Source organism: Engraulis encrasicolus, chromosome 10 (assembly GCF_034702125.1).
Source record: "Engraulis encrasicolus isolate BLACKSEA-1 chromosome 10, IST_EnEncr_1.0, whole genome shotgun sequence".
Taxonomy (NCBI): Eukaryota; Metazoa; Chordata; class Actinopteri; order Clupeiformes; family Engraulidae; genus Engraulis; species Engraulis encrasicolus.
In genome coordinates this window covers 2,030,391-2,057,696 of record NC_085866.1, presented here as the reverse complement: position 1 = coordinate 2,057,696, position 27,306 = coordinate 2,030,391, and the positions used below count along the sequence as shown (strand labels likewise).

The 27,306-nt window shown below is 41.6% G+C and overlaps 1 protein-coding gene across 1 annotated transcript; it reads right to left on the bottom strand.

Moving 5' to 3' along the window:
* Nucleotides 1-3,289: 3,289 nt before the first annotated feature.
* LOC134456397 (kallikrein-8-like) lies at nucleotides 3,290-26,179 on the bottom strand. Its single transcript, XM_063207762.1, has 5 exons — nucleotides 26,173-26,179; nucleotides 13,448-13,625; nucleotides 9,198-9,457; nucleotides 4,101-4,255; nucleotides 3,290-3,385 (listed from the first exon to the last, which is right to left on the bottom strand). The coding sequence occupies exons 1-5, from the start codon at nucleotides 26,177-26,179 to the stop codon at nucleotides 3,290-3,292; spliced, it is 696 nt and encodes a 231-aa protein (XP_063063832.1).
* Nucleotides 26,180-27,306: the final 1,127 nt, after the last annotated feature.

Sequence of the window (27,306 nt, the reverse complement as noted above, 5' to 3'; positions counted from 1 at the left end):
GAATTTGTATGTGAAATTAAAGTTGACTTTTAATGTGAATTCATCTCCCCCCACACTCTTGTCCCCATTTTTCTCTTCTCTTCTATCTCTCCTTGTATTTTTATTCTCTCTCTCTCTCTCTCTCTCTCTCTCTCTCTCTCTCTCTCTCTCTCTCTCTCTCTCTCTCTCTCTCTCTCTCTCTCTCTCTCTCTCTCTCCCTCTCTCTCTAGATCTACTGGCCCCCACTGCCTGGAAACAGAGAGGAGTGTGTGCAGAATGGTAAAGATTTGGAGGTAAGTCAACAACCTTTTGTGTGATTTTATCATCATCATGACCCCTCCCATCCTCTCACTCGCTCTCTCAAAGTGTATGTACAGTATGTATGGCTACTGCATCTCTTTGATTGTGTGTGATGCTGTCTTGTGTGTCTTTGTGTACATACTGTGTGTGTGTGCGTGTGCGTGTGCGTGTGCGTGTGTGTGTGTGTGTGTGTGTGTGTGTGTGTGTGTGTGTGTGTCTGTGTCTGTGTCTGTGTCTGTGTGTCTGTCTGAGTGTCCACGAGTGTAGTGGGCTACTGTACTCTAATAGTCTGAGTGTCCTCGAGTGTAGTGGGCTACTCTGCCGTGCAAACAAGAACGCAGTAACTCAAAATGGTCGGAATTTTTTTTTTATCGGAAATGGGCTTTAAACTACCTAATTTGTCTTGTGTCAAAAAATGGTGGTCCAACACCGTCCCGTTTTAGAGAAAAATAATTTTGAAAGTGCAAAATTGACCCAAAAAAATTACTGCTGTGTTGGATTAAAGGTTACGTAGTGCAAAACAAAAACGCAGTAAGTCGTGAGTTACTGCTGCACTTTCCAATGGTTTGGGAGTAGACAGTAATACTAGCCAAGAACGCAGTAACTATTGCAGTTAACTCCATTTTGTGGCAGTAATACCAGCCAAGAATGCAATAACTCTGTTTTTTGTGGCAAAAAGACACAGAAATGTTGTTTTTTCTTTGGGTTTTTTGTGTGCATTTAATTTCTATCCTAAAAAAGCATTACCAGGAAGTGCCACTTTACCGACAACAAAGTTGTAGCGCCATACAGGAAACTTTTTTCTCAGTTTGCCGTTTTCAGAGTTACTGCGTTCTTGTTTTGTAGGGCAGTACTGTACTCTAATAGTCTGAGTGTTCACAGCACAATGTCTTCACTGCACACTACACACAATCAAATTGCATTTATGCCTCACCAGTGCAAGGGTGCAGCTCCCAATGGCGCCCGAAAGGAAGCAGTGTGGCGGGACGGTACCCACCTCATGGTAAGTCAGTCATGGAGAAGGATGGGGAGAGGAGAGAGCACTGGGGGAGAGCACTGGTTTATTACCCCCCCCCCCCCCACCAACCTGGCGGGTTGGGAGACAAACCGTCAACCTTTGGGCTACAAGTCTGACGCCATAACGGGAGCGTGTCTATGTTCCCACAGCCCATTGATCCCACATCACTTTTTTTTTTTTTACATTATTTTTGGGCCTATTGGTTCTCTTAGTTTACTTGGAAATGTGGGAACATGGAGTTGTAGAACATAGGGCCTATATTTGAATAATTTCTTTAAACATGGGAACATGGATCAGCAGGAATAAGCTGGGACCATTTGGCCTGTGGGAACATAGCGCTGACCCCGCCATAACTGCTTACCCATGACCTCCCTTAACATATTTTCTTCCATTGATAATAGCACATGCTAAGCTAACAGCCCTAATTTGCACAATTAACCAAAGAAACGACAACACAGTCTATCACAGCATGACATTGCTTTATTCTCACACAAAGACGTCAGGTCATGTGTCGACTTGTCATTGCTGCATAGCAGGGGTGTTGAAACTTTTTCATTCGAATTCAAATTTCAAAATTCACATTTTATTAAGTCCACCAAGGGCCATACTATGAACACAAACCAGGGTTTCCCACTTTAGGTCTATATTGACCAATCCTATTGGCCACATTTACAATAGACCCCACCTTTACTAAGTTCCCTGAAAATATAATTTACTGTAATTGTACTGCAAATGTAATTTCTAAGATTTCTTTACAAAACATGTCCTATTTCATGTGAAATTGCATAACGTTAAAATCCTATCAGGGGCCAACGTAAACGTAAATGACCTTGAGACATACTCATGAACGGCGTGACGTTTTCCATGTACGTTACGCCCATTTGTGGGGGAAAACAACCCATGCAAGTCAATTGGTGATGTTGGGGTTTAATAAACGAAAGATATGGACCTGTAGACTAGCGTTGTTCATGCGCAACATGCCGAAAACATGTTGTGTTGCCAGCTGTTCAAATAATATAGCCAAACAGCCGTGGCTGAATGTGTTCATTTAGGCTAGCCGGTGTAGCATGTAAGTCAATAAGACATTCAATTTGTTTTCACCCATAAAGGGGCGCAACGCAAATTTAAGAGCTAAGTACCCGGATGGCCGTTCATGAGTATAGGTTGCGTTCGTGATGGTGCATTGCTGCTTTTGCGGTGCGGCGCGCATGCACACTTTGCCTAAATATTGTAACAGTTCTTAATTGGGTGATGAATCCCACATAAAACAATCAATCTTCAGATTGAACGTTTCAGGCAGAGCCCTTCTTCATTACATTACATTACATTACATTACATTTCTCTTAGCTGACGCTTTCATTTTATTCAAAGCGACTTACAGTTATTATTTTTCAGGGTATTGGTTACAGTCCCTGGAACAATTTGGGGTTAGGTGCCTTGCTCAAGGGCACTTCAGCCAAGGATGGAGATGTAGGGAGAGGTCAGGGGGGATTCGAGCCTGCAACCCCTTGATTGAAAGACCAACTCTTTAACCACTAGGCCATGGCTGCCCCGTCAGCAAGAAACATTCGTAGGCGAATAAACTGAGGAAAAAGTCTGAAGAGTGCTGTCCTTAGCTTCCTTCATTCAAAAGCAGCAATGCACCATCCCGAACGCGGCTATACGTAGGTTCCCCACCCCTGCTGGACTTATTTCGGTAACACTTTATTTTAGGGATACATCTATTAGCACTAATACATACAACGTATACAAAGTAACTTGTAAGGCATGTACAAAGCAAAATCAAACATTTGTTAGGCATGTATTCGCAAATGTCTTGTTCATGCACAATAAGGGATTTATTACCAATTTAACCTCAGTAAGGGCCTAGTAGGCCTTAGCAATTGCTTAGTACATGCCTTACAAGTTACTTTTGCAGGCATTAACATTGCATGTATTAGTGCTAATAGATGTATCCCTAAAATACAGTGTTACCCGTATTTCTTTTATTTCTTATTTTTTCATCTTTGTGATCCTGAGGATCCAGTCGGTGTAGGGGCAGATGCTGGTGAGCTTGATGGGCCCGGAGCAGGAGGCCTTGGTGCTCCCCTTCACCACACCGTACAACATGTCCTTGTAGACCATACCACCGCCTGCTGCTCCCTGTGTGTGTGTGCGCGCGTGTGTGTGTGTGTGTGTGTGTGTGTGTGTGTGTGTGTGTGTGTGTGTGTGTGTGTGTGTGTGTGTGTGTGTGTGTTTTGTGTGTGTTTGTGTGTGTGTGTGTGTTTGTGTGTGTGTGTGTGTGTGTGTGTGTGTGTGTGTGTGTGTGTGAAAAAGAAAAAAAGTAGGAGATTTTCAGAGAGACAGACACGTAAAGCATACTGTAGGTGTGGTGGGCATTTCATATCAAATGAAAGACAATTTGCGAGTGAGAGTGTTTGTCTGTATGTGGGTGTGTGCGTGTGAGTGTGTGTGTGTGCACGAGTGTGTGTGTGTGTGTGTGAGAGAGTGAGAGAGAGAGAGAGAGAGAGAGCAGGAGAGAGAGAGTGAGAGAGAGAGAGAGAGAGAGAGAGAGAGTATCACTAGGGGATATTATTCATATTCCAAGTTGTAATGTTGAGAAGCTTGAAACTTTAACATTTCATTTTGTTAGAAAAGGCCGGCGATATGTTTGCTGCAGGATATGCACGCGCTTTAACGTGTGTGTGTGTGTGTGTGTGTGTGTGTGTGTGTGTGTGTGTGTGTGTGTGTGTGTGTGTGTGTGTGTGTGTGTGTGTGTGTGTGTGTGTGCGTGCGAAATGTGAAGATGTGAAAAAAAACGTACGCTGCAGGTGTTGTCGGTCTCCGTGCCTGCACACACCATTTCTGTGGAGCTGAAGGACTTGTCCAGCTCGCCCTCCTTGTCCTTGTACTCGGAGAAGTCTGGACACTCAGCAACCGGCAGCTGTTTGCACGCCAGGGTGGGATTGGTGGTCAAGGCTGTGTGTGCGTGTTGGACATAAAGAAGGCATACATTATAGTTCAATGGCATACAGTCCTTAGTTGCCAGACTTCTTGGCACCTATCCATGTTGTGGTCCAGCCTGATCTCCAAAAATTCCGTGCTCCTGGACACGGATGTTAAGGACACGAAATCCGTGTCAGTAGTACAGATTTCGCCAAAATTATGTGCTCCTAAACACTGATTTTTTTTTCCATGATGGGCACACGGAAGTGCTTTCTATATTACCACAGCACTGTGTTAACTCTATCATTAGAAAATACATACCAAATGCTAATCCTAAGCAAAATAATGATATAGCAATTCAAGTTGTGCCCTAACCAAAGCATTCCCTAACCTTAACCTGTCATTAAAGACATATTTTTGAGAAATACCTTTTCCAGTTGGTTGATAGGCTATCGAATTCATATAATGAATGAAAGAATACTAGCTGTGCCCAGACCAAAACAATCCCTAACCCTGTCCCTAACCTGTCAGTAAAAATGTTTTTTTGGAGAAAAATATTTGACTCAGGTCAAAGACTGTGGAAAGATAGAGCTGTGGTAGTATAGAGAGAGCACTTCTGTGTGTCCATCACGGAAAATAATTCCGTGTCCAGGAGCACGGAAAACAATTCCGTGTCCAGGAGCACGGAATTTTGGCAAAATCCGTGCTCCTGGACACGGATTTCATGTCCTTAACATCCGTGTCCAGGAGCACGGAATTTTTGGAGATCATGTTGGTTGTGTGGTCAGTGGTGTAGTCTACTTATTTGTGGTGGGTATACTGTATATTTGAGCATTTTTTGAAGTGGGTATACTGGGTATATTTGTCCTATTCTAAATCAAGGCTGTGCGTGCGTGTTGGACATAAAGAAGGCATACAGGCAGGGCTGAGCTGGGAGAGGAAATCAGGCCGGGCATTTTCAGCCAAGACTGGTCCATCACTAGCCTGGGAACTCCCATACTGCCGTAGCCTCTTACTGCAGCTGGGGTCGCCGGTGACACTATTCACTTCCTGAAAATGCTTAACTACATCAAAACAACATTGCTATGGCATTACAGAGAGCTGCGCTAAAGGGTTAAGTTCTAGACAATCGTTTCGATCTGAAAGACAGTCTGGTGAGGATGAGTCATAATGGTCAAGATCATGGTCCCTGTGTCATAATGGCCAAGCATTCCGACTTTTACAGTTTCTCTGTCCAATCAGAAAGCAGGACAGTGTGTCATAATAGCCAAGTATTCTGCCCCCTACGGAATCTCACTTGTTATAGGTCTGGTGTTAACCAGGCAAGGTCTGCCAGGCATTGAGAGAGACAATTTTTAAGTTACAAGCTATTAAGTTACAAGCTATTTTGACCACAACATGAATATTTGAATATTCCAAAATGAATATTTCAATCTGACTGGGAAAACTCTGCAGTACCAAGCGTCATCAGGATTGATACCACTACATTGAGGAGAGGACCAGGCCAAAATCATCAACATTCCACCGGGCAAATCCTGTGCTATTGCCACCTACAGGATGCTGTGTTGCCTTGTCATTCATTCCAATAAAAGAGAAAGTAGAGTAGGGTAGAAGCTTCACTCCAATTGGTTCCCATTGTATCCCACAGTTCCACCTAGTTGCCACTAGTTGGTGAATGCGGGCAAGTGGAAAAGAATGGAATTGAAAATGGAGTCCATAGGGCTAAATGCTAAAATAATACTGCAATTTCCAGTCAGAAATCATAAATCTCATCAATAAAATGTTCCTTGTACAGGGTGTCCGCGGAGTCTAAAAAAGTCTAAAAAAGTCTAAAATTACACATTTGCCATTTTAGGCCTAAAAACGTCTAAAATATAGGGATATTTGCACTCTTGGTCTAAAATTGAGTTTGAGTAATTTAAGACCTACGTTTCAATGCAAAATATCAACAAAGGATTAATGTTCATTTGTTTTGTTTCGCTTTGTTTTTACGTCCTTTTCCACACCGCTGTTTTTTTCTGGTATTGTGGCAGTAATTGTCTGTGTATGACATGTTGCTGTGTGCAACGTACAATAATAAAACTACAGATGTGATACGGAAATGTACTGTAGCTCCTCCTCTCCTTCCACCGCGCAGTCTGATGAGACATTCTTTACTAGCCCACGTTTTAGTGATGTTATACCTGAACATTGTTTATGTCTAGAGACATTGTTGTAAAAGCGATATTAATGGCGTTGCATTGGCCATACATTAGATAACTAGACTACTTGACAGTCTTAAACACCTGGAAGAAGTTAACTAATGAGGGAAGTCAGTCACACCACCTCATTGAAAAAGAACGGATTTCTACCAGGAAGGAAATATTGTGTTGATTTAAAACAGAAGACAAATGTGACAGTGCAAGCCAAGGTAATATGTCAGCACCAGTGTGAATCGTTTCAGGGAAGAAGTGATTTTTAGTCCTTTCGGTGGTGATGAAATAGTCAGGTGTTGTTATGGCCTTGGTTTAGCAGTCTAGCGTAGTTGTTAGCCTCAGTGTTGGCGAAGCTTGATTGTATGTGTGAGCGAAAGAGAGAAGCGACAGTGTGTGTGTGGCTAATCTGAAATTACGAGCGAGTTAACAGTCGAATTCTTACCATGGAAGTGCCTTTGTTGTAGGCGTGTGCTGTTTGATGCCTTGGTATTTTGTACTGGTTCTGTGGTGGCAATTTGCAAATTGGTGGACATTTGGGCTGTTATGGTCATGTCCACGCACAAAAGTTGTCGTATGAACAGACTTCTCATTACCTCTAGGTCCGTCAGTGTGTGAAACACCTCAGTAGTCAAAGCCCATGAAACATATTGTGCAATTCATTTAACCGAATGGATAAGATATCTGCTTTGTCGATGGATGTTTATATTTGTTATAACCCCGTTTTGTGTTATCTTTGCCTGCTGCTTCTGAATTGATAACCATTTAGCTTCACGTTATAATTCTGCTTGAAAATATGGTAAGCCTACGTAGTTCAAAGGAGCGCTAGATATTGAATAGCCAGCTGCGCATCGGCTCTCGCGCCGTGGCAGCCTCGCGCTCTCTTGAGCTGTCCGAGTGTGGATGCCGGTTACTGTCAATGGTTACACCCGACCCTCGCTTGCGTGAGACCTCTGGTACAACCCCCTAAAGCGAATAGGAAGGCATGAATCTTTGGATTGAGTGGCAAGGGCTGAGTTGGTCAAAAATTCTAACTTTTTTTTTTTTACTTTTTAATTTTTATTAGTATTAACCGCCTTAAGACGTTCTCTTGGACACCTCCAATAGATGAAACAAATAAACGTCATTTTATGGCAGCATTTTATGACAGTAGTGGTGGTAGCTCATGTCCTGTTGTTCTATCTTGGTTAGGTTCTCTTGATATAGATGTGTTCCTTGCACATATGACATTCTTATTCACATTTAAAAACCTCAGTCAGTGCAATGTAAAGACAGGCTGTTCACAATTGCTGGTATGATCACTTGAAATTGTGAAAGCGAGCATTGCACCTTCTCACTGGTCATTTTGGGACATCTCTTTATGCTTATATTATGCATTATTGCATTCATTCAGATGCACAGGTGTGTGTGTGTGTGTGTGTGTGTGTGTAGCCGCTGACAGCTTTTACCGGGCCCGGGACTAAATCATCTGAAAAGGCCCCCCTCTCAATAAATACAATATAATTATGTCCCAATTCTGGGGCCCCTCTTTCTCAGGGCCCGGGTCAACTGTCCCCTTTGTCCTCCCCTGTCGGCTTCCGCGCGCACACGTGTGTGTGTGTACGTGCGCGTGCGTGTCAAGTGACCGCAATCTGGCTTTATTTCATTTTTTAATGCTCCGCGAAGGTCTAAAATTTTGCCCATGGTGGTCTAAAAAAGGTCTAAAAAAGTCTAAAATTTCACTTGTTAAAACCTGCAGACACCCTGCTTGTAAAATGGCTGGTGTTTTATAAGAGGCTGTATTGGCAATTTTTCCAAGTGTTTAGTTTTTCCAGCAGGGCAGAAGATTTCGACCTGTACTCGCTAGCATTCTGCTAATGTTTATGGATTTGGCCTCATAAATTGCGCTTGCTGACCCAGTACATATCGATCTAGTGGCTCAAAAAAAAAAAAACCTCCAATGAGTTGTTATTAGTTCTAGCTTCAAACTGAATATTAACAATATGATTGTAGGAAACTTCATTGACACCCAATCATCTTTCACTTGCCCGCGATCACCAACCAGTGGCAGTATCCCTCTGTGACCACCAGCGAGTGAACTCCCTCTGCCAAAGGAATGGTCAACCCAACTACTAGTGTTCATGCGTGGTCCAGGTAGACCAGGGTTTCCCAAACTGTGGTGCGTGCACCCCTGGGGGTGCGTGGCCTGCCATAAGGGGGTGCGCGAGCTGAATAGAGCACTTGTGGATATGTGAGTTCTTATACAGCATCAATGAACATTAAGTAGTTTGGTGGATTGTATGCTGGAAGAAAGGGTTCATCTGAAGTGTAGTTTAACTCCTAGACTATTGGAAAAGAGGATTATTCAAAACAACTGTGCATAATGTGCAGTGAATGCGCAGTGAATCCATACTTGCGTGGCCATCAGCACACCAAAATATTCACTTACCACAATGAAATGTACAAGGGGGTGCGCAGGGGGAAAAGTTTGGGAAACGCTGAGGTAGACAAATGCTAAGGAACTCAAGGTTGCAATTTATTCCTTTTTTATATATATAAAAAAGAAATACAAAATTGCAACCTTGAGTGCCTCAGCATTTGTCTACCTGGACCAAGTTTGAGAGCCCCTACACTGCTGAGTACCCAGGGAAAAGGGTGAAGACCCAGAAGCACTCCAATTACCTGCTTGTGTTTGATAGTGTTCATGCTATGAGATGTGATGGCTTACGTTTGATAGTGTTCATGCTATGGGATATGATGACTTACGTTTGATAGTGTTCATGCTATGGGATATGATGACTTACGTTCTTGGGGTTCGACGGCCAGGCCTGTCTCCTTCCATCCCACCATCTGGACGGTTGATCCACCTGCTGGTTTCTCACACTTGTCTTTGGGAAAGCTGAAGTCCTTGTCCTTTTTAAATACCTTGCTCAACCAGGATCTATCCAGGTGCAGCAGAATGAGTTGCTGCTTAGATGTGTCCGTGTGGATGTGACGCTCTTTGATATCAAATTTTTCAAGCTTACTCAAGTCCCTGCCTTGACGTAGGAGAGCCTCTAGTTTCCTTCATTCAAAGAAAAAACAAAAAACAAAGTTGTGACATTTATATGAACAGATGCTGTAATATGATACATCCCTATTTTCACCAATTTAATGGTGTAACAGCATTCAGATATAGGCAAAGCCAGGCAAGGCAATTTATTTCTAAAGCGCATGTCATACATGGAAGCAATTCAATGTGCTTTACAAAGAGATACAAACCATGCAAAACAGAACAAGACGAAAAAAAAGAAAGAGGGAAGACAAAAAGTATAAAAGCATAAAAACAATAGCCGCGCAAGGCACGCTGTAAAAGAAGATAAAAACACATGACAAAGGCAGATAACAACAAGATAAAAAGGCAGGAATAAAACAGGAGGATAAAAAGAATAACAGATAAAAAATAGCTAAAACCCATGAAAACATCTAAGAAGGCATCTGAAAACAGCTTCCTTTTTTTCAGTATGGTCTTAAAACATTGAACAGATGGGGCACNTTTGCTGATTCCAGAGCCTTGAGGCGTAAAAACTAAAAGCCGCCTCACCACCCTTCGTTTAAATAGTAGGTGAAACTGTAAGACTGCAGATGCCTCTGATTTGAACACAATTAGTGGTACCTTAAAATCAATTTTATAGCTCACCGGGAGCCAATGCAGTGACCTTAAAGGAACAGTCCACCGTGTTTCAAAAATAAAGTGTGTTCTTCTCTGACGTGAGATGAGCTGCTCCCGATCTGTCTCGTCTTCGGACGCGCCCCCAGTCAGCAACGCGCGGAGCGCGCGGCCCAGCGTTAGCATTTGCTTGGCTCAGCTTTGCATACAGACAGCATGAGGTGCCTTACGTTAGAAGTGACCAAATTGTTCCACGTGTTCCCTATTTAAACATCCATGCACGACTAGTAAACCCAAAAGTTGTTGCAGAAAATAAAACGTGGTGATTTCCTACCTAGATAAGAAAATGGCACTGTAATGACAGGCGTAGTAACACATTCGCAGTACTTCGACTTTGATGCATTGATACCTTCACTCCTAGTCCTCTCGCACAAAGGGAGAGGGGGAGGGGGGAAGGTATCAATGCATCAAAGTCGAAGTACTCCAGTGTGCTACTTTGCCTGTCATTACAGTGCCATTTCTTTATCTAGGTAGGAAATCGCCACGTTTCATTTCGTGCAACAACTTTTGGGTCAGTTTACTAGTCTAATTTGGTCACTTCCAAGCTAATGCTAAGGATTTTGGGCCGCGCGCGCGTGTTGCTGACTGGGATGCATGTCCGAAGACGAGACAGGTTGGGAGGAGCTCATCTCAGGTCGGAGAAGAATTTTATTATTGCAACACGGTGGACTGTTCTTATGATGTAATCAAATCTCTTAGTTCTTGTCAGGAGCCTTGCAGCTTCATTTTGGATATACATTTGGATACACTACAACAAAATATACAACTTATTATTTTAGCTAGTAATATTATTCATTTACTTAATGTTGTGCTTTGTTAACTATTGCTAAACATCACTTTTGGCAGAAATGGGGGCAAATGCTGTCTTTGAAGAGGGACAGAGTGGCAGTGAGGCATCAGCTTGAACTGAAATAAAGAGATGCATTTACTATTGTCTTCTAAAGGACCATCGTTTTGTCCCAATTCTGTACAATATATTCTACTAGATTTTAAATTCTTATTTTTAAAGGGAATGACCAAAAAATCAGGCGATACTCTGAATGAAAGGCAACAAACACTGTCTCGATAGGGTCCACTGTCTGTGGGCGTAAAAGCCCACTTGCAAATGGTCCCACTCCCCCAGTCACAAAGTCTCAAGATGTGCAAAATAATTACATTCAGTACACTATACACGAGTTGGACAATGAAACTCAATTCAATTTAACACTTTTGTGTGGGAGGTTTCATGGTTAAATTGGACCCATCTGGCATATGGTTTAAACTAGGGCTGGGTAAAATAATCGACTTAATCGATAATCGATCAATTTCATTTAAAATTCACATAATCGATCACAGGGCACAAAATCTTTTTTTTTTGTTCTTTTTCTTTTTGTTCTCTTTGTTTAATTTAGGTCTATGGAAAATACCCAATAGGTATTAGTCAATTAGGCCTAGGCCTACTTATTACATATTAGCAATCTGTTAACACCGTCAAGCCACAGCCCTTTGACATTTTTATATAAAAATAGGCAACAGCATCTTTTGGGGGAAATCCTGGCACCAAGAAGGGAACGGATTGAATCGATTCGGAATGAATCGAATCGAATTGAATCGAATTGATTCAAAGCCCTAAGAATCAAAATCGAATCGATACAGGAACATGGCTGCGATACCCAGCCCTAGTTTAAACTGAATAGCCAACTGAAAATAGTCCATTTGAGATCCTAGTAATCCATGCATGTAACTGCACTCATTAATTCACTCTAATACACCAAAGACGTTTTTGAGTATGTGTTCATAATTGCAGAGCCCCTTAATGCGTGCTGTTCCACCACTTGCCACCAACGCTGTAATGGTCATTGAAAAAAAAAGCTTTTTTTTAACCATGGTACAACACCACTATGGCAGTGCACAGGACCTTTAGGGGTCTTACACACCAGGGCGGTAAAGCGTCGCGGAACGGTCACGTTTTTTACCGGCGTCGGTGAAAATACATTGAAACATATCTGTCCTTACACACCAACCGGCGATAGTCGGGCGTCATTGGCGCCGCGCTGCATTTGGAAAATAGAACTCGAGCGTATTTTTCACGCCGGCGACGGGCGGTGCTATGCTAGCTTTGGTTGTGGGGAGGGTTTTGAACAGGACTGGCCGCGGACACCGACGCTGTCAGTGTGAAAGGCAGAGAAAAACACACCAGCTGAAACTAAGCAGAGAAACCGCGTTCGTCCCGCGACCGTTCTGTTCCGCCTTGGTATGTTTTGGCCCTTTAGTAATACATCATGACATGGCTGGTCATTGTCATTCCTGGTAACAGTTAATCTATAACAAGGGCCATGTCTTACTTGGTGTCTTACTCGTTTTTTTCTTCAACAGAAACCCCCCTCACAGTAAAAAAAACATTGCTGTGTTAATTCAACACTTAGACATTCAATTTATATATTAGTATATTGTATTACATTTATATATTAGTATATTTGAAGAGCTCTTTTCCAAAATGAAATATATCCATTTTATAGAATGTTGGGACATTGACATTTCTGTATTGGGCATTCCATTGAATTGCATTGCAAAATGCATTTTTATAGAGGTTTAAATGGCAAGAATTCACATGTAGATAATAGGACTTCTTAAAGGGGTATGCCACTATTTTGGGGCTTAATACAGTTAAAATCGTTGGCTGGGGTTTATAATGGTGGTAAAGTGTCTTATTTTTCATGTAAGCCGTTGCCTTGCTTTAAGACAAGTTAAAAGAGGGAATATGTCGCTAAGCTAGTGAAAGTCAATGTATCCATGTAGCATGCTACAATGCTACACGGATGCATTGACTTTCACTAGCTTAGCGACATATTCCCTCTTTTAACTTGTCTTAAAGCAAGACAACGCTTAACATGAAAAATAAGACACTTTACCACCATTATAAACCCCAGCCAATGATTTTAACTGTATTAAGCCCCAAAATAGTGGCATACCCCTTTAACAGTCAATTCCAATATTAAAAAGCAAAAAGTCAAAAATGGTAGATATAGCGTTTTGGAAAAGAGCTCTTCTTTAGTCCCAGAGTGGGCTATTAGTATATTATATTCATATTTATATATTAGTATATTATATTATATTTATATATATATATATAATATATTATATTATATTTATATATAATATATATTATATTATATTTATATATTAGTATGTTATATTACATTTATATATTAGTATGTTATATTATATTTATATTTTAGTATATTTGGTCCCAGAGTAGGCTGCTCCCTAAGTGTTGAATTAATACTGCATTTCTTACTGTGCAGACGCCAAAGTCGCGCCGTCACTGAGCCCTGAACTAGAGATGTCTAAGTGACTGTTGCTTACGGGTGATCGCACTCGGCGGCTGTCAGGACCCATTCCTCGCCGATCAGCGTTCCTCCGCAGCGGACCTGTTTGTCCCGTTTGTGCAAGCCCTTCACCCTCAGCTGGACATGGTGGTGTGCCTCAAGGTCACTACACGCAGGCCATGCACCAGCACCATCGTCCTGGCCCAGCACACATCCTGTTCCAGGGAGGGAGGGAGGGAGGGAGAGAGGAGAGGAGAGAGAGGGAGAGGAGGGGAGAGAAGGGGGAGGGAGAGAGAGGGGAGAGGAGAGGAGGGGGGGAGGGGCGAGTGGGGAGAGAGGGAGGGGAGAGAGGGAGGGAGGGAGGGAGGGAGGGGGAGGGGGGAGAGGGGGAGGTAGAGAGGGAGGGGAGAGAGGGAGGGAGGGAGGGAGGGGAGGAGAGAGGAAAAGGAGGGAGGGAGGGAGGGGAGAGAGGGAGAGAGGGAGGAGGGGGGGGAGGGAGAGAGAGAGAGGGGGAGGGAGAGAGAGGGAGGGAGAGAGGGAGGAGAGGGAGAGAGAGGGGAGAGAGGGAGGGAGAGAGGGAGAGAGGGGAGGGAGGGAGGGAGGAGAGACAAGCATTCATAGATTTGCAGAAAGAAGAATGGGTAACACTTTCTATGAAGCCCATATCTATAACGCATTATGAGCACATTTATAACAAATTGTAATGCGCATTATAATTATAGTGCCTTATGACTACACTCATGATGCTTCATGATGGAGTATATCGACAGTCATGAATAACTATAAATCTGGCTCATAATGCATTATAAATCTTAGAGTGTTTTGAGTGCTTGTGAATGGTTATAATATAACCTACAAGCAGTGAATGGGCTTATAATATATTATAACTGTCATAATGCACTATGATTAATTATGATGCACATTGTAAGTTGTTATAAATGTGCTCATAATGCGCTATAGATATGGGCTTCATAGAAAGTGTTACCGAAGAAGGTAACTGAGCTGAGCGCTCTTCTTTGTTGCATAGTAGACTATACTCCCATATGCTGGCGACAAAGTCCATTCTTCAAAACCTAGTGGCTGTTGGGCCTACTACTGAAAGAGTCGCCTGAAGTAGGCCCAACGGCCACTAAGTGTTACATTACTAGTTGAGCGTCAAATGAAAGCTCATTTGAATGAACTGTTTTGAATGTCGATGGAGCCTTCAGCAGCAAGTGGTTAAGCCAGATATGTTACTATGAGTATCTTGTCAAAAATGATCAAATCATTTGCATGCTGTCATCAGTTTCACGGTTTTACACGTCTTCGGGGTTCATCTAGAACAGTGGTTCTTGACTTTTTTTTCTGAAACCACCCCCTTACCTGCACCGAAGACAAGCCGCGCACCCCCAACACCAACCTTTACATGTGTATGCAATAAAAAATGATAAATGAGTGATTAATTACAATGGTTCTCGCTTGAGACATGAATCAATACCTGAATAACTTTAAATGGGAACCAAAACTTGTTTCATTTGGACTTAATTTGGCCTAACTATAATGTTTGCAAGTATAATTTTGGTCACAACCTCTACAAAAACAAAATCCAATCTGGAGCTCTGGCCGCACCCCAGGTTAAGAACCACTGATCTAGAATGATCACTGCCGCATACTAGACTGTTAAACCCTTGCATCATGTGCGTTTATGTAGCACTGTGCGCGTGTATGGTGAATATAACCCGGTGTCGTGATGTGTTTATGGACAATGGGCATTTCATAAGCTCATACAATAATTTTACAGACATTTACAAACCCCAACTCCGATGAAGTTGGGACGTTTGGTAAACACTGAATAAAATCAAAATGTTATCANTTTCAAAACTTTAATCTATTCATTTGATGGAGAATAGTGAAAAGACAACATATTAAGTGTTAAAACCGAGAAAAAATATTGTTTTGGGGGACATATGTACTCATTTCTAATTTGATAAATCCAACACGACTCAAAAGAGTTGGGACGGGGACAATAAATGGCAGCAAATGTCGAGGAAGACTAAAAACAAAACAACAGACAACACTTAACAGTTAAATACATTAACCGATGAGATGATTTTATGTAAAAAACAGTGTTAATTCCTATCTTGGACATGATTTCACCAGATTAAATGGTGGGTGTATTCTATGTCATGTTTTGCCATGTTTTCCTTTCTGTAGTGCTTACAGTGTGACAGGTCTTGACCAAAAGCCCACCATTTTATCACCTGCTGGTCCTTATGATGGAGCCAAACTGTTAAAACATAGTAGAGAATGCAATTTGACCTTACTGTGTGGCCGTAATCGAAGATCTCCCTTCAAAATATAATGCATGAGTGGCTTTTCGTGCTGTTTAAAACCCATTTATACCATTCAGCGCTGTATTTAACTCTACAGATGAGTGAGAACATCTTAACCAATGCACTACTGCACCCGAATGCCATCATGGAGGCTGACTTTTGAAGTTAGCACTAACACAAGTTGGATGGTCCATTTTCACTGTAGCACAGGATGTGCAATGCTCTATTATTGTCAAAAAGAATGGCCTTCTACAACTTCTGCTGACTTCTGTAAGCAAAGGACAGTTTCCCATGTCTTCTGGGTTTATTTCAAGTGAGCTCAGGTGCTTAGGAGAATGTTACACCCCTGTATCATTTGCACGCATTAAGCATTCTTAATATGGTCAATTTTCAATAGCTCTAGCACTCCAGGAATTAGAGTGAGACTACAACCAATATATATTTCATGGTGTCATGAACCTATACAATGATTTTAGTAAGAAAAATATGTCTTATATACACTCAATCGTGGTAAATCAAAGGGAATTCAAAAATGTATGTAATAACTATGGTAATTATTCCCTTTGCATCTTTAATTCTGAGTGACTCAGCCTCTCTGTGATGATCTTATACCTGTACACCTATATTGTCCGTCAGTACAATTCATTTTGAAATGTTCTTCTTTGTTGTTTTATCTTATTTGGATGTTTACTAAATTTCACTGATCCCCGTCCCAACTTATTTGAGACGTGTTGGATTTATCAAATTAGAAATGAGTACATATGTCCCCCAAAACAATATTTTTTCTCGGTTTTAACACTTAATATGTTGTCTTTTCACTATTCTCCATCTAATGAATAGATTGAATGTTTTGAAAATGATAGCATTTTGATTTTATTCACTGTTTACCAAACGTCCCAACTTCATCGGAGTTGGAGTTTGTACATACAGAAATTGATCTTATATACTGTACAAACAATAGCCTATTGGTCATTTGAAATGTATTTCAGTAAAGAATGAATCCCTCTATAAGCTTTGCTTATGAGTGACACCAAGTACTGTTACCAAGTATCTGAGTACACAACAATTGGTTATATGCGGTAAAATATGTCAAGTTGTAACCAAAGATGCTGGAAGTGTTTCTCACCTGCGAAGAGCAAAATGGAAAATGAGAGCAAGAAAAAGCCCCAAGGAGAAGGTCTCTTCACTGATGCCATGTCCTCGCTTGCATCTAAAGCAGATGAGTGTCTTCAATGTTGGAACAGCGCACACTTAAGCACATCACACCCAATCAAGTTTGTACACCTCTGTTCATAACCATTCCCTTCATTTTTTTCCCTATAAAAACCCCTCTTGCCTCCTTACATTGGCTACATGACTCCTCATGTCACCTGTGATTGGCTACTTAGGCACTGCTGTCTCTTCCTATTGGGTGAATCAACCCTTTGCAGTGCCCCCCCCCCCCCCCCCTGACCTGATGTCTCTTCCACTGGATACAGCAGAATGTCATCAGATGATGTCACATTTCCCGTCAAGTCCCTATGGCCAAGGCCGACTCCCTAACCAAAGACCAACCCCCTAGCCAAAATCCAACCCTACAATGACAGGCCAACCTCTACAACTGAAGAGCATCGTGATACTGTACTGTAAGCATTTGCATTCTTAAAACTCAAGATAAAAAGTGTGAACTAACCAACTGCCAGTACAGTATATAATTTGCAAATAGCAGTGTTACATCTGTATTAATGACTAAGAATGAACATGTTCAGGATAATGCCTTTGCAATGGCGTATTTAAAGGCCTTTGGCATATAGTGCAGCATGTCATTGGCATATGATCCAGCATGTTCTTGGGAAAAGCTTTATGTACAGGCATAACCCTCTACTAAACATGTTGTTTACTTGTGTCCAAGATCCAACATGTGAAATTAAGAGGACACATCAATGTCTGCAGGATTATTCTCATTCTGACTGCAGAACGCAGATGCTTCATGGCCGTGGATGAATGGTAAAGGTAGTAGGCTAAGAAAAAATGAGGCGCACACAAGGCTTGTATATATTGCAGCCAAAAAGTAACAGAAATAAATCAGTGGATGTAAAACTACACCAGTGTTTCTTAACCTTTTTTTTAGGTGAGGCCCCCTTTCAATTCATGAAAAATTTCAAGGCACCCCAAACCAACAAGCCGTAACATGGCATCGCATCCGATACCACAAAAGCTTAGAAAAGTAACACATTTGGAGACGTCACACGATCTACGTTTGAAGTTGCAGCTGACTGGGGCGACCTATATTTACTTTATTGTGCATAAATGGCAGATGAAAGATTCCACTGACTAGCATTAACTTATCAATTTAGATGAATATGTATTATATTACATAATTTATTTATGAGCCACGTTTCTGCGGCACCCCGGCACCCCTGTTGAGAAACACTGGCCTAGACCAATACATGTTTCAGACCTAGTCCGTTTTCAATGTCTCCAATAGCATTTTTAGTTTGTTTCTTTTAGTGTTTCTAACTCTTGGTCAGCTGACACACCAAGCAATACACAGCTTAAAGTGTAGACGAAGATGCCGACCTTTATGTTTTCCAATACCTTACTATGGGTGAATGGTCACAGGAGTCGATTGTTCAGCTTGAAGCAGGTGTCACTCTTAAATATTTAAAGGGACACTGTGCAGGAAATGGTCAAAAAATGTACTGCAACTATGCTGCTTATTGAAAATGAGTTGCCTATTGCCAAATTTGATCTTTTCATGAAAGTTTACTAAGTAATAAACAAATATTTTCTAGTATGGTCCAAGTACAGTAATTTTTGCAGCTAAAAATTACTATTTTTGGAAATTCAAAATGGCGGACCCCCCTTTTGATGAAAAGTGCAATTTTTCCAATCATAATGAATACTTAGAATTTGATGGTGGTGGTAAGTATTCATGAAAAAGGTAACATTAGTGAATGGGTAGCATGAATTCTGGAAATGAACAACTAAAAATCTCACACAGTGTCCCTTTAAGCTGTGAGGGTGCTGCTGGCCCAAGTGTATAACTCAGTTTTTCAAAAAGGAGGCCACACCTTGCATTTTGAAAAGCTGAATGGTCACAGGAGACACAAAGTGAACAAATATTAAGCCCTTAGTGCAGAGCCTATCTTGTCACCAAAATAGTGATGGCTATGTCTTAATCTGTTACTTAAGGATTTCGGTAATATCATCTCAATGTTGTTATGATGTAGTTGAATATTTTCAGCAACACAACACAACACACATGCAGCAAGCCTCTCTCCTCTCTGGCTGGGAGAATCTTCTTTGACACGTTGCTCAGCCCATTTGGGCAGCTCATGCTTTATCATGATTAAACATGTAAATGACAACCAAAGTGGCTTGTGCAGGTGCAGGTGGTATTTGTTGCAACATTTCAAGTTGCCGCACAAATTCAGACCATCTTGCGGCCCTCATATGGGAAAAGGTGGTATAAGATAAGAATCCTTTATTGTCTCTACAAGAGAGATATTTTGCTTGGGCATGAGCGTGTGATATATACCAAAAAGAGAAACAGTACAGTACAGTAGACACTAGACAGACAGATAATACACATGTACACTAAACAAGGAAACATGTAAACAGACAGCTGTTATTCGTATCCTACCTCATCATGGCCAATCATCACAACATTCGTCCAGAATACTGCGTATAGCACGTCCGCCCAAGTTGGCCGTTCTCTGAGTGCTTCAAGCTCTCCTCACGGCCACGTTGGAGAGCGAGATGGCAACGGCCCTGGCAGAGGGCAGAGACCCATTGACGAGCTATGGAAAGTAGGGATGCAAACGATTAATCGACTTTAATCGATCAATGCATTAATCGATTAAAAAACATTAATCGCAATTAATCGACAATTCAACTGAAAAGACACCCAGGTGAAATGAGCATGTGAAGACTGTGTGTGAAGAGGGGTGAATAGTGAGAATATTTAAATCACCTTCGAATTAAAGAATTGAAATAGAATTAATTTAAATGTGGTATTTTATCTCAATTTTTAATTAAAATGTTTACATTTAGTAGTTCTTTTTCGAGAAACACTGAGATTTCGGAGGGAAAACGCCACTTATCAATTAATCGTAAGTCGATCGATAAGGCTATCAACTAATGATTAATGAATTAATCGATAATTTGCATCCCTAATTCGTACGCCCACTGATCTCATCCGTAGGGTCTCTCGGTGCACGGACCAGGCCACCGGCAGGGCAATTGGCCTAGCGACAGTGGACAGACAGACAGACATACCGTATGCACGGACAGACACACCATATACACAGACAGACAGACACACCATATACACAGACAGCCAGACACAACATATACACAGACAGACAGACAGACACACCATATACACAGACAGACAGACACACTGTATACACAGACAGACACAACATAGGCCTATACACAGACAGACAGACAGACACACCATATACACAGACAGACACACCATATACACAGACAGACACACCATATACACAGACAGACAGACAGACTGTATACACAGACAGACACAACATATACACAGACAGACAGACAGACACACCATATACACAGACAGACACACCATATACACAGACAGACAGAAAGACATACCATATACACAGACAGAGACACCATATACACAGACAGACAGACAGACAGACACACTGTATACACAGACAGACACAACATACACAGACAGACAGACAGACAGACACACTGTATACACAGACAGACACACCATATACACAGACAGACAGACACAACATATATACAGACAGACAGACAGACACACTGTATACACAGACAGACACAACATATACACAGACATATACACAGACAACTTTGGTGTAAGGTTGGTGTTTTATGTACAGTCCATTGAGCAAATAACAGAATAAAACAAAATAAAGTTGAAGTTTTGAAAATACTGCCGGCCTATGAAATTAATAAAATAAAAGACAAAATGTATGCCAGTCTGAAGAGCAAAGAGCACAGCTCAGGACCACAAACCAGACTTAAATGGGCAGAGAGAGAGAGAGAGCTAACTCCTTCTGAGGGATTGAATACCACCTGGTCCCTCTCCTTACCATTAGCCCTGAGTGCTGGGAAGATAAACAAACAGGTGTGCTTCACTTCAGCTAGCACAGACTAGTGAATCAGCTGATCCGCATATACAGTATATTACATTACATTACAATTAGCAGACGCCTTTGACCAATGCTGAGTGGCATATTGAGTCAGGTACGGTCTGATCTTTTTCATATCGAACAGTGAGAAGCGGCATGAGAAGAGGCTGTGGTTAGAGAATGATAGATGTTCAGTTTTAGCGAGGTTTAGCTGAAGGTGATGTTCCTTCATCCATGTGGACAAAACAGAGAGGCAGGCTGAGAGTAGTTTTTTATGGAGAGGACAGAAACTTTGTGTGTAAACGTAAGTAGTTTGCAATACGCCGGCATGGCATAATAAAAACAGAATTGGGTAAAACTGCTTTTATTCATTGTGCCCCAACTCACTGGAAAGAGCTTCCGAAATCTCTTAACATTGCGAATGGGCAGGATGGTTTGCTTAGACACGCACATGCTTCAGAGCAGCTAGAACTGTGCAAGGTGACTGCTGCAGTTTTCAGCTCAGTCTTCCTGAATAATAAAAACAAAATAATGCTGACGAGAAAGTAACGCCGCTATCTTTTGATGGATTCCCTTTGGGTGCCCGGTTGAGACAGTTTAATTTTCACACCCAAATCAATTTGGTTTTTAGTTATAATTTCTTTTTTCTTTTTTTAAATTATTATTTTGATGTTATTGGTCACCGGGCCTATTCTTTTGATTGGGAGATCAAGGAACTCTCTGGTGTCGCCGAAACGGCGATGTGCTGTGGGCTCTTTACGCACGGCACCTATGTCCCTTCCATCTTCAGTCAGACTCAAATCGGACCGAAATCAAGTAGCTGAGGTTACACTGTCGTAAATACACGACCGAAATCGAGTAGCTGAGGTAAAATAGACGTAAATACTCAGGCGGATATCCGGGCACTCACATCCGGCAGCCTACTTACATTGGGTTGCTACAAACGCAACTTTAACCAATCACCGCGATTTCCCGCAACTTTGAACACTTTGAACCAATCCATGTTGCGCTGACTTCACTGACGTCGACAACTTCCTTTCAAAAAATAATACAATAAAAAATACAATTAAAAAAGTAACCTAGCAATCAGTCCCAGCACTTTACTACGCATGTACAAAGTTGTAGGTGAGCGGGAAAAAAACTAATAAATACGAATGTAGGAAACACATGTTCTCATTGCGCATCTGCTCGCATGGTCATAGGAGGCCTATGACTAGTCTGGCATAACCAATAGGCCTACATTTTTAAAATGTGCTAGGCCTACATAAATATATAATTAACACTTCATGACAGTCATCTACATTACGCCAAGTATAGGGCTCCTACAACAAGATGTGTTTTCTTTTTTCTAAAGCGGTCCACCTGCTGGACCACTTTGGTGTTCGACTTGTGCGCAGAAGGCAACATTTTCCCTCCGAATTGAGATGCGCAAATGCCTTGTCCACAACAAAGGAGTAATTTCCATCCTTCATTGTGAATGCTGCGTGCGTGCCTGGTCGATAGGCTATAGTAATCTCTTTCGCGCAAATTGGGCTATGGCTGGATACGAGCACTTGGTGACCGTAGTGACCGTGTCGTCAAATCACTTTCGTTTAACCTGGCGCGGTGGTCAAACGGACAAGGAAAACTGAACATGAATAAAACCAGAGCAGACACGTTGGAAAGCTGTTGGAGTAAGTTGGAAAACTACTTTCTGTCTCTCCCTCTCCTTCTCTCTTCCTTGCGCGATTGACGGTATTGATTGACAGCTGAGACAGTCTAGTCGTGATTTCATGAGCCCATTTTCATTTCATGAACCCATGTTCAGGCGACGTGGTGTTTTACAGTTGACAATCTCGTCGTCTTTTATATTCACAAGAGCACCAAAATTAATATAATTTCTGAGCATTATTCTGCAAGCACCCTTCACAACAGGAAATATGTGAACTCCATCTTCGTTACATTGAATGATGATCATCAGCCGTTAATTTAAAGCCGGCTGACGGCGCGGGAGAACAACAACAAAAAAAAACCTATGGCCTATGCCTTCTTTCGAAAGTGACCCCTCCCTCTGCTTTTATTTGTGTTGCTTTTGACAAGCTTGACAATTAAACGCCGACACAGGCAGGCTATGTGTAGCAGACGACTCATATTAACCAGGATTTCAGTCACAAGAGTTCATGTCGCGCACCCTCTTCAACAGGGTGGACATGCCCAATTCCGCCCGCCTACTTATAGTTAATTATGTATCCACTTTTTTAAGTCAGTCTGGATATCGACATGATACGAAGTTTGTATGCTTACAATTTGAAACGGTGATGACATTTAAAACAGAGTCAAACGGCCATAAACAGCATTGTAATGAAGGGTGTCGTAGCCTAATGGCAGCATGAAAGAGATGGAACTTTTCACGACGACATTCTGGCTAAAAACTCGCCCTGGCAGCTTCCCTGCTTCGCCTAAGAACCAAAATTAGGCCTATAATATAAAAATGGAAATAATATAAAAACACCAGAGGACTGGAATGTGGGGAAACACATTAAAAATCGCAACAAAAATCGCACCTTTCACTTCATGCCGCAACAAAATCGCAACAACACAGTAAGAAGCTCCGCAACTTTTATCGCGATTTTCTGGAAATCCTCGTGCACCATCTGGCAATTCCGACCGCGATTTTTTTTAGAAAATGCCCGCGATTTCCTGGTGGGACTCGACATACTCCACTATCTTTACTGTGGCGCGTTCGGACGGGAGTAGATAATATCCAGGTTATTATTACTTTACCCCAGGTTCCCCCATTAAACTAGTCCCATTAGAATAGGGCTGAAGACCATCAGAAAATGGGGATTAAAATATTGAAGAGGTGGTGAACCCAAAATGTACCAAAAGATCTTCTTCACATTGCCATCCAAAGAGGTAGAAAGAGTGCGGACGGTTGCAACATGTGGCAGTTGCAACACCGCAGATTTCTCCCATCAGAAATACACTAGAGAGATGAAACTAACTTTAAATATGCTCACTTACACCCTCCGTCTATCCTGCAACTTTCTGATCAGTTTTGATAATTTCTTCTGGGAGAAAAAAAAGAAATAGGTGAAAAGATTGTTTTTTTTTATCTTCCATTTGATCTAATATTGTCTAAAATATGTTCAATGTATTGTGAAGTTATAACATTTAAATCATCAGTGTCTTAGCTTTCAATAACAGTAGCAACCATGTCTCAAACCTAATATGCTGAGTTATCATGGATAGTTGAAAATGTTTTGGTCCTGTGTGGACAGTTGCAACGCATTGTTGCAACTGTCCCCACTTGTCTTTCCAATAGAGAACAATGCATTTTCGCAACTGTCCCTCGTGACAATAATACTTATAAAAAGGTGCAATACAAGTAGAATAGATATCAATAAATTTAAAATGAATGTGAAGCATAATATGCCATAATAAATAATTCATACACATATTATAAGAAAATATATATCATTTATTACACGATATATAATATGACGCTAATATCTATTTTATTGTATTGATATTCATGCATATGTTCTCCTTTCCCACTATTTGTTTAAAAATGTATGATTTAATAAGAAAAGGAATTGTTTTTATTTGGTTTTGTAAGGTTATTACAAGCATATGGCAAATGATTCCCTGATTGACGCTCCCAACCCAGGACGCTCCCATTTCATCTCGCTCCCACTAGCCAGACTATCGGTACCACCGCCATATGACGGAGCCAGTTATCTTGTTGATGTTAGTTTTTTGTTTCTAACCCTAACCTTAACCCTAAACCTAACCCTAACCCTAACCCTAACCCTAAATTGCTTGTATGTGGCAGTATATGATAATACGTGAAATATAATCGGGTGGGACCGCACGTCCGGGAGTGATAGAAACACCTGGGACCGCACGTCCGGGAGCGATCTCAGTTGGGAGTCTCCATCCCCTTACCTGGCAAATTACCATTTCTGCCATTGGTTAACCTTGGTGTTGCAACTGTCCTTTCATGTGTGGACGGTTGAAACGTTTCACTCTTTCCATTCAATGTCACATATTTCCGATGTAACAGCATTTACAAATGTTACAAAGGTATGGATGTGTAGGTGACAGGTGTGGGTATAAAATATGTTAACTTTACCTTCCTATTGCAAATAGCCTCTGAGATATAGAAGGAAAAGTAAACAGTGTTGCAACTGTCCCCACACTCCCAAATAGCAGTTCTGTTGTGGCACCCAAATGCCTCTCATAATACACATATTTGGAATTGATGCAAACACACAACGCCTTTCTAAATAATCAATTAAAGTCAGCAAATAGCAGTTCTGTTGTAGCACCCGAATGCCTCACATATAGACAGGGGAAATAAAACGGTGATATATTGTTGACTTACATTTTGCATTAGATCCGCCATCACTGTGCTGTCCAACATCGTCTTCTTCCTTCACTTCTTCCTTGATATCATTGGTGTTTAGGAAATCTTGACCAGAAGTAGTAGGTGAGTCTTCCGTTTCAGTTTTGATGTTTTGTGGCAATTCAGGCTTCGCATCCACAAAGTAAGAGTATAAGAAGTCATCGAAATCCTCTTCTTTTGTCTCCTCTTTCACATATTTCGCAGGCTTTGATGACATTTTAGTTCTGTTTTGGCTGAGCCAGACCTTGCAGACCACAGTCCCTTTTTTAAGGTTAATTCTCAACTGTGTGTTTTACTAAAGTCACAATGTACGATAATAGTGAGAAGACCAACACAGTATTCCTCAACACTAGTTTCACTGCTCCAAGCTGCAAGAGATGGCCTACTGACTGACTGCCTGTGGTGCTTATTATGGCCATAATACTGTAGACCCCATTCTGTAGAAACTAGATATGCAAAGCATTGTGGGAATGAATCCCATTGTGTATGGATGCCATTCACACCTCTGGTGGTGCTCAAGTCGTCAGCACAGCCATCGAGGGGTTGGGTGGAGTGGTGAAAGTCGGCACAGTCGTTGAGGGGGGGTTGAGTGGAGGGATTAATTTAGGGGGGAGGGATGATCTACACTGATCATAGTCATACAGTGGTATGTGAACAGGGTCAACTCTGAAATATACAGTAGAATTTTACTGAGAAAGAACAGAAAGATTTCCTCTGCTGTACAGTAGTTTCACCAAAAGCTCCCTTGATGCACCACCAATTGGAATGTAAACTAGTCAGGCAAAGGCTCATCAAAAGCTCACCTAATCCCCTGTGTATGGACATCATTCACACATCTAATGATGCTCAGTTGGACATAGCCATTGGGGGTTGGTTCTCTCTTCTCTTAGTTTTCTTCGATGGACAGAGAATGTGAAACCAAAGAGAAAAGACAGCGACTGACTCGACATCATCGTTAACTCCTAAACTTACACCAAGATTGGAAAAATGCTATCATTATTTTAACAATTTCATGGCTGTTGTGTTAAAATAAAAATAAGGCCCTAAGCCCCCCACACTTGGGCTTGCATGCCCATGGGGACCCTGGTTCGAGTCCGGACGGGTTCGTTTCCCAACCCTACCCAATCTCTCTCCACACTTCTTGTCACACTTTCACTGTCCTATCCAAAATAAAGTCCCAAAAAGCCCATAAAAATATCTTGAAAATAAAAAAAATGAATAAATAAATAAATAAATAAATAAATAAGGCCAAAATAAAAATAGGGGAAAAGTTGCAAATGGGATGTTGTAAGTTCTGGCTCAACCAAGAACTTTTCTACTGCTGCATCGACTCCATACGGTGGGCTGACTGGTAGTAGAGCAGTCAAGCCCAAAAATTAGGTCTCTTCTAGTATGTAAGGATTATATATGTATTTCATTATAGGACCAAATTATTCCAATGGTATCAATAATAAAAGCAGGAACATTCTCCGGCCAGATAAACAATATTGATGTTGAAAATAAAATAATTATGTTCCTCTTGGGAGAGTTTTATTTCAGCCCTGCTCTTAACTAATTAAAATAGTCAAATACCCACCCTCAGACACATCTTGCAGAATGCAAGCCTTAGACAGTGAATGTTATCACTGGATTGCCTATTGGTGTTATAAAGTTGATAAAAGAGGACCAGATTTGGCAGCAACAGAAAACTATTGGTCTAGTTCACTGGGCAGCTTGCTGACTGGCTCAATCATCTTCAGCAGGTCTTCTCTGGTGCAGTGAAAGCCAGAGGTCAGCAGGTCTTCTCTGGTGCAGTGACAGCCAGAGGTCTGAGGGTGAGTTGGGGCTCCACCAAAGGCCCCAGTGGAGAGGCTCACTGAGCTGCAGAAGTGAACAACATGACGTCGACTCTTGGAGCAGTTAGTCCTCCGCGTGTCATGATGCCAACTAAGCGTCTGGACTGGTTTGAGGCTCATGTTGTTCTGGTGCCCACGAAAAATGTCTGCAGGCAGACTGAAATTCCCCACAAACTTTAGGGGTCCTAGCTGGCTTAGCAGAGCAGCCGTACCATCAGGCGTGGGGGAGAGGTTCTTCATGC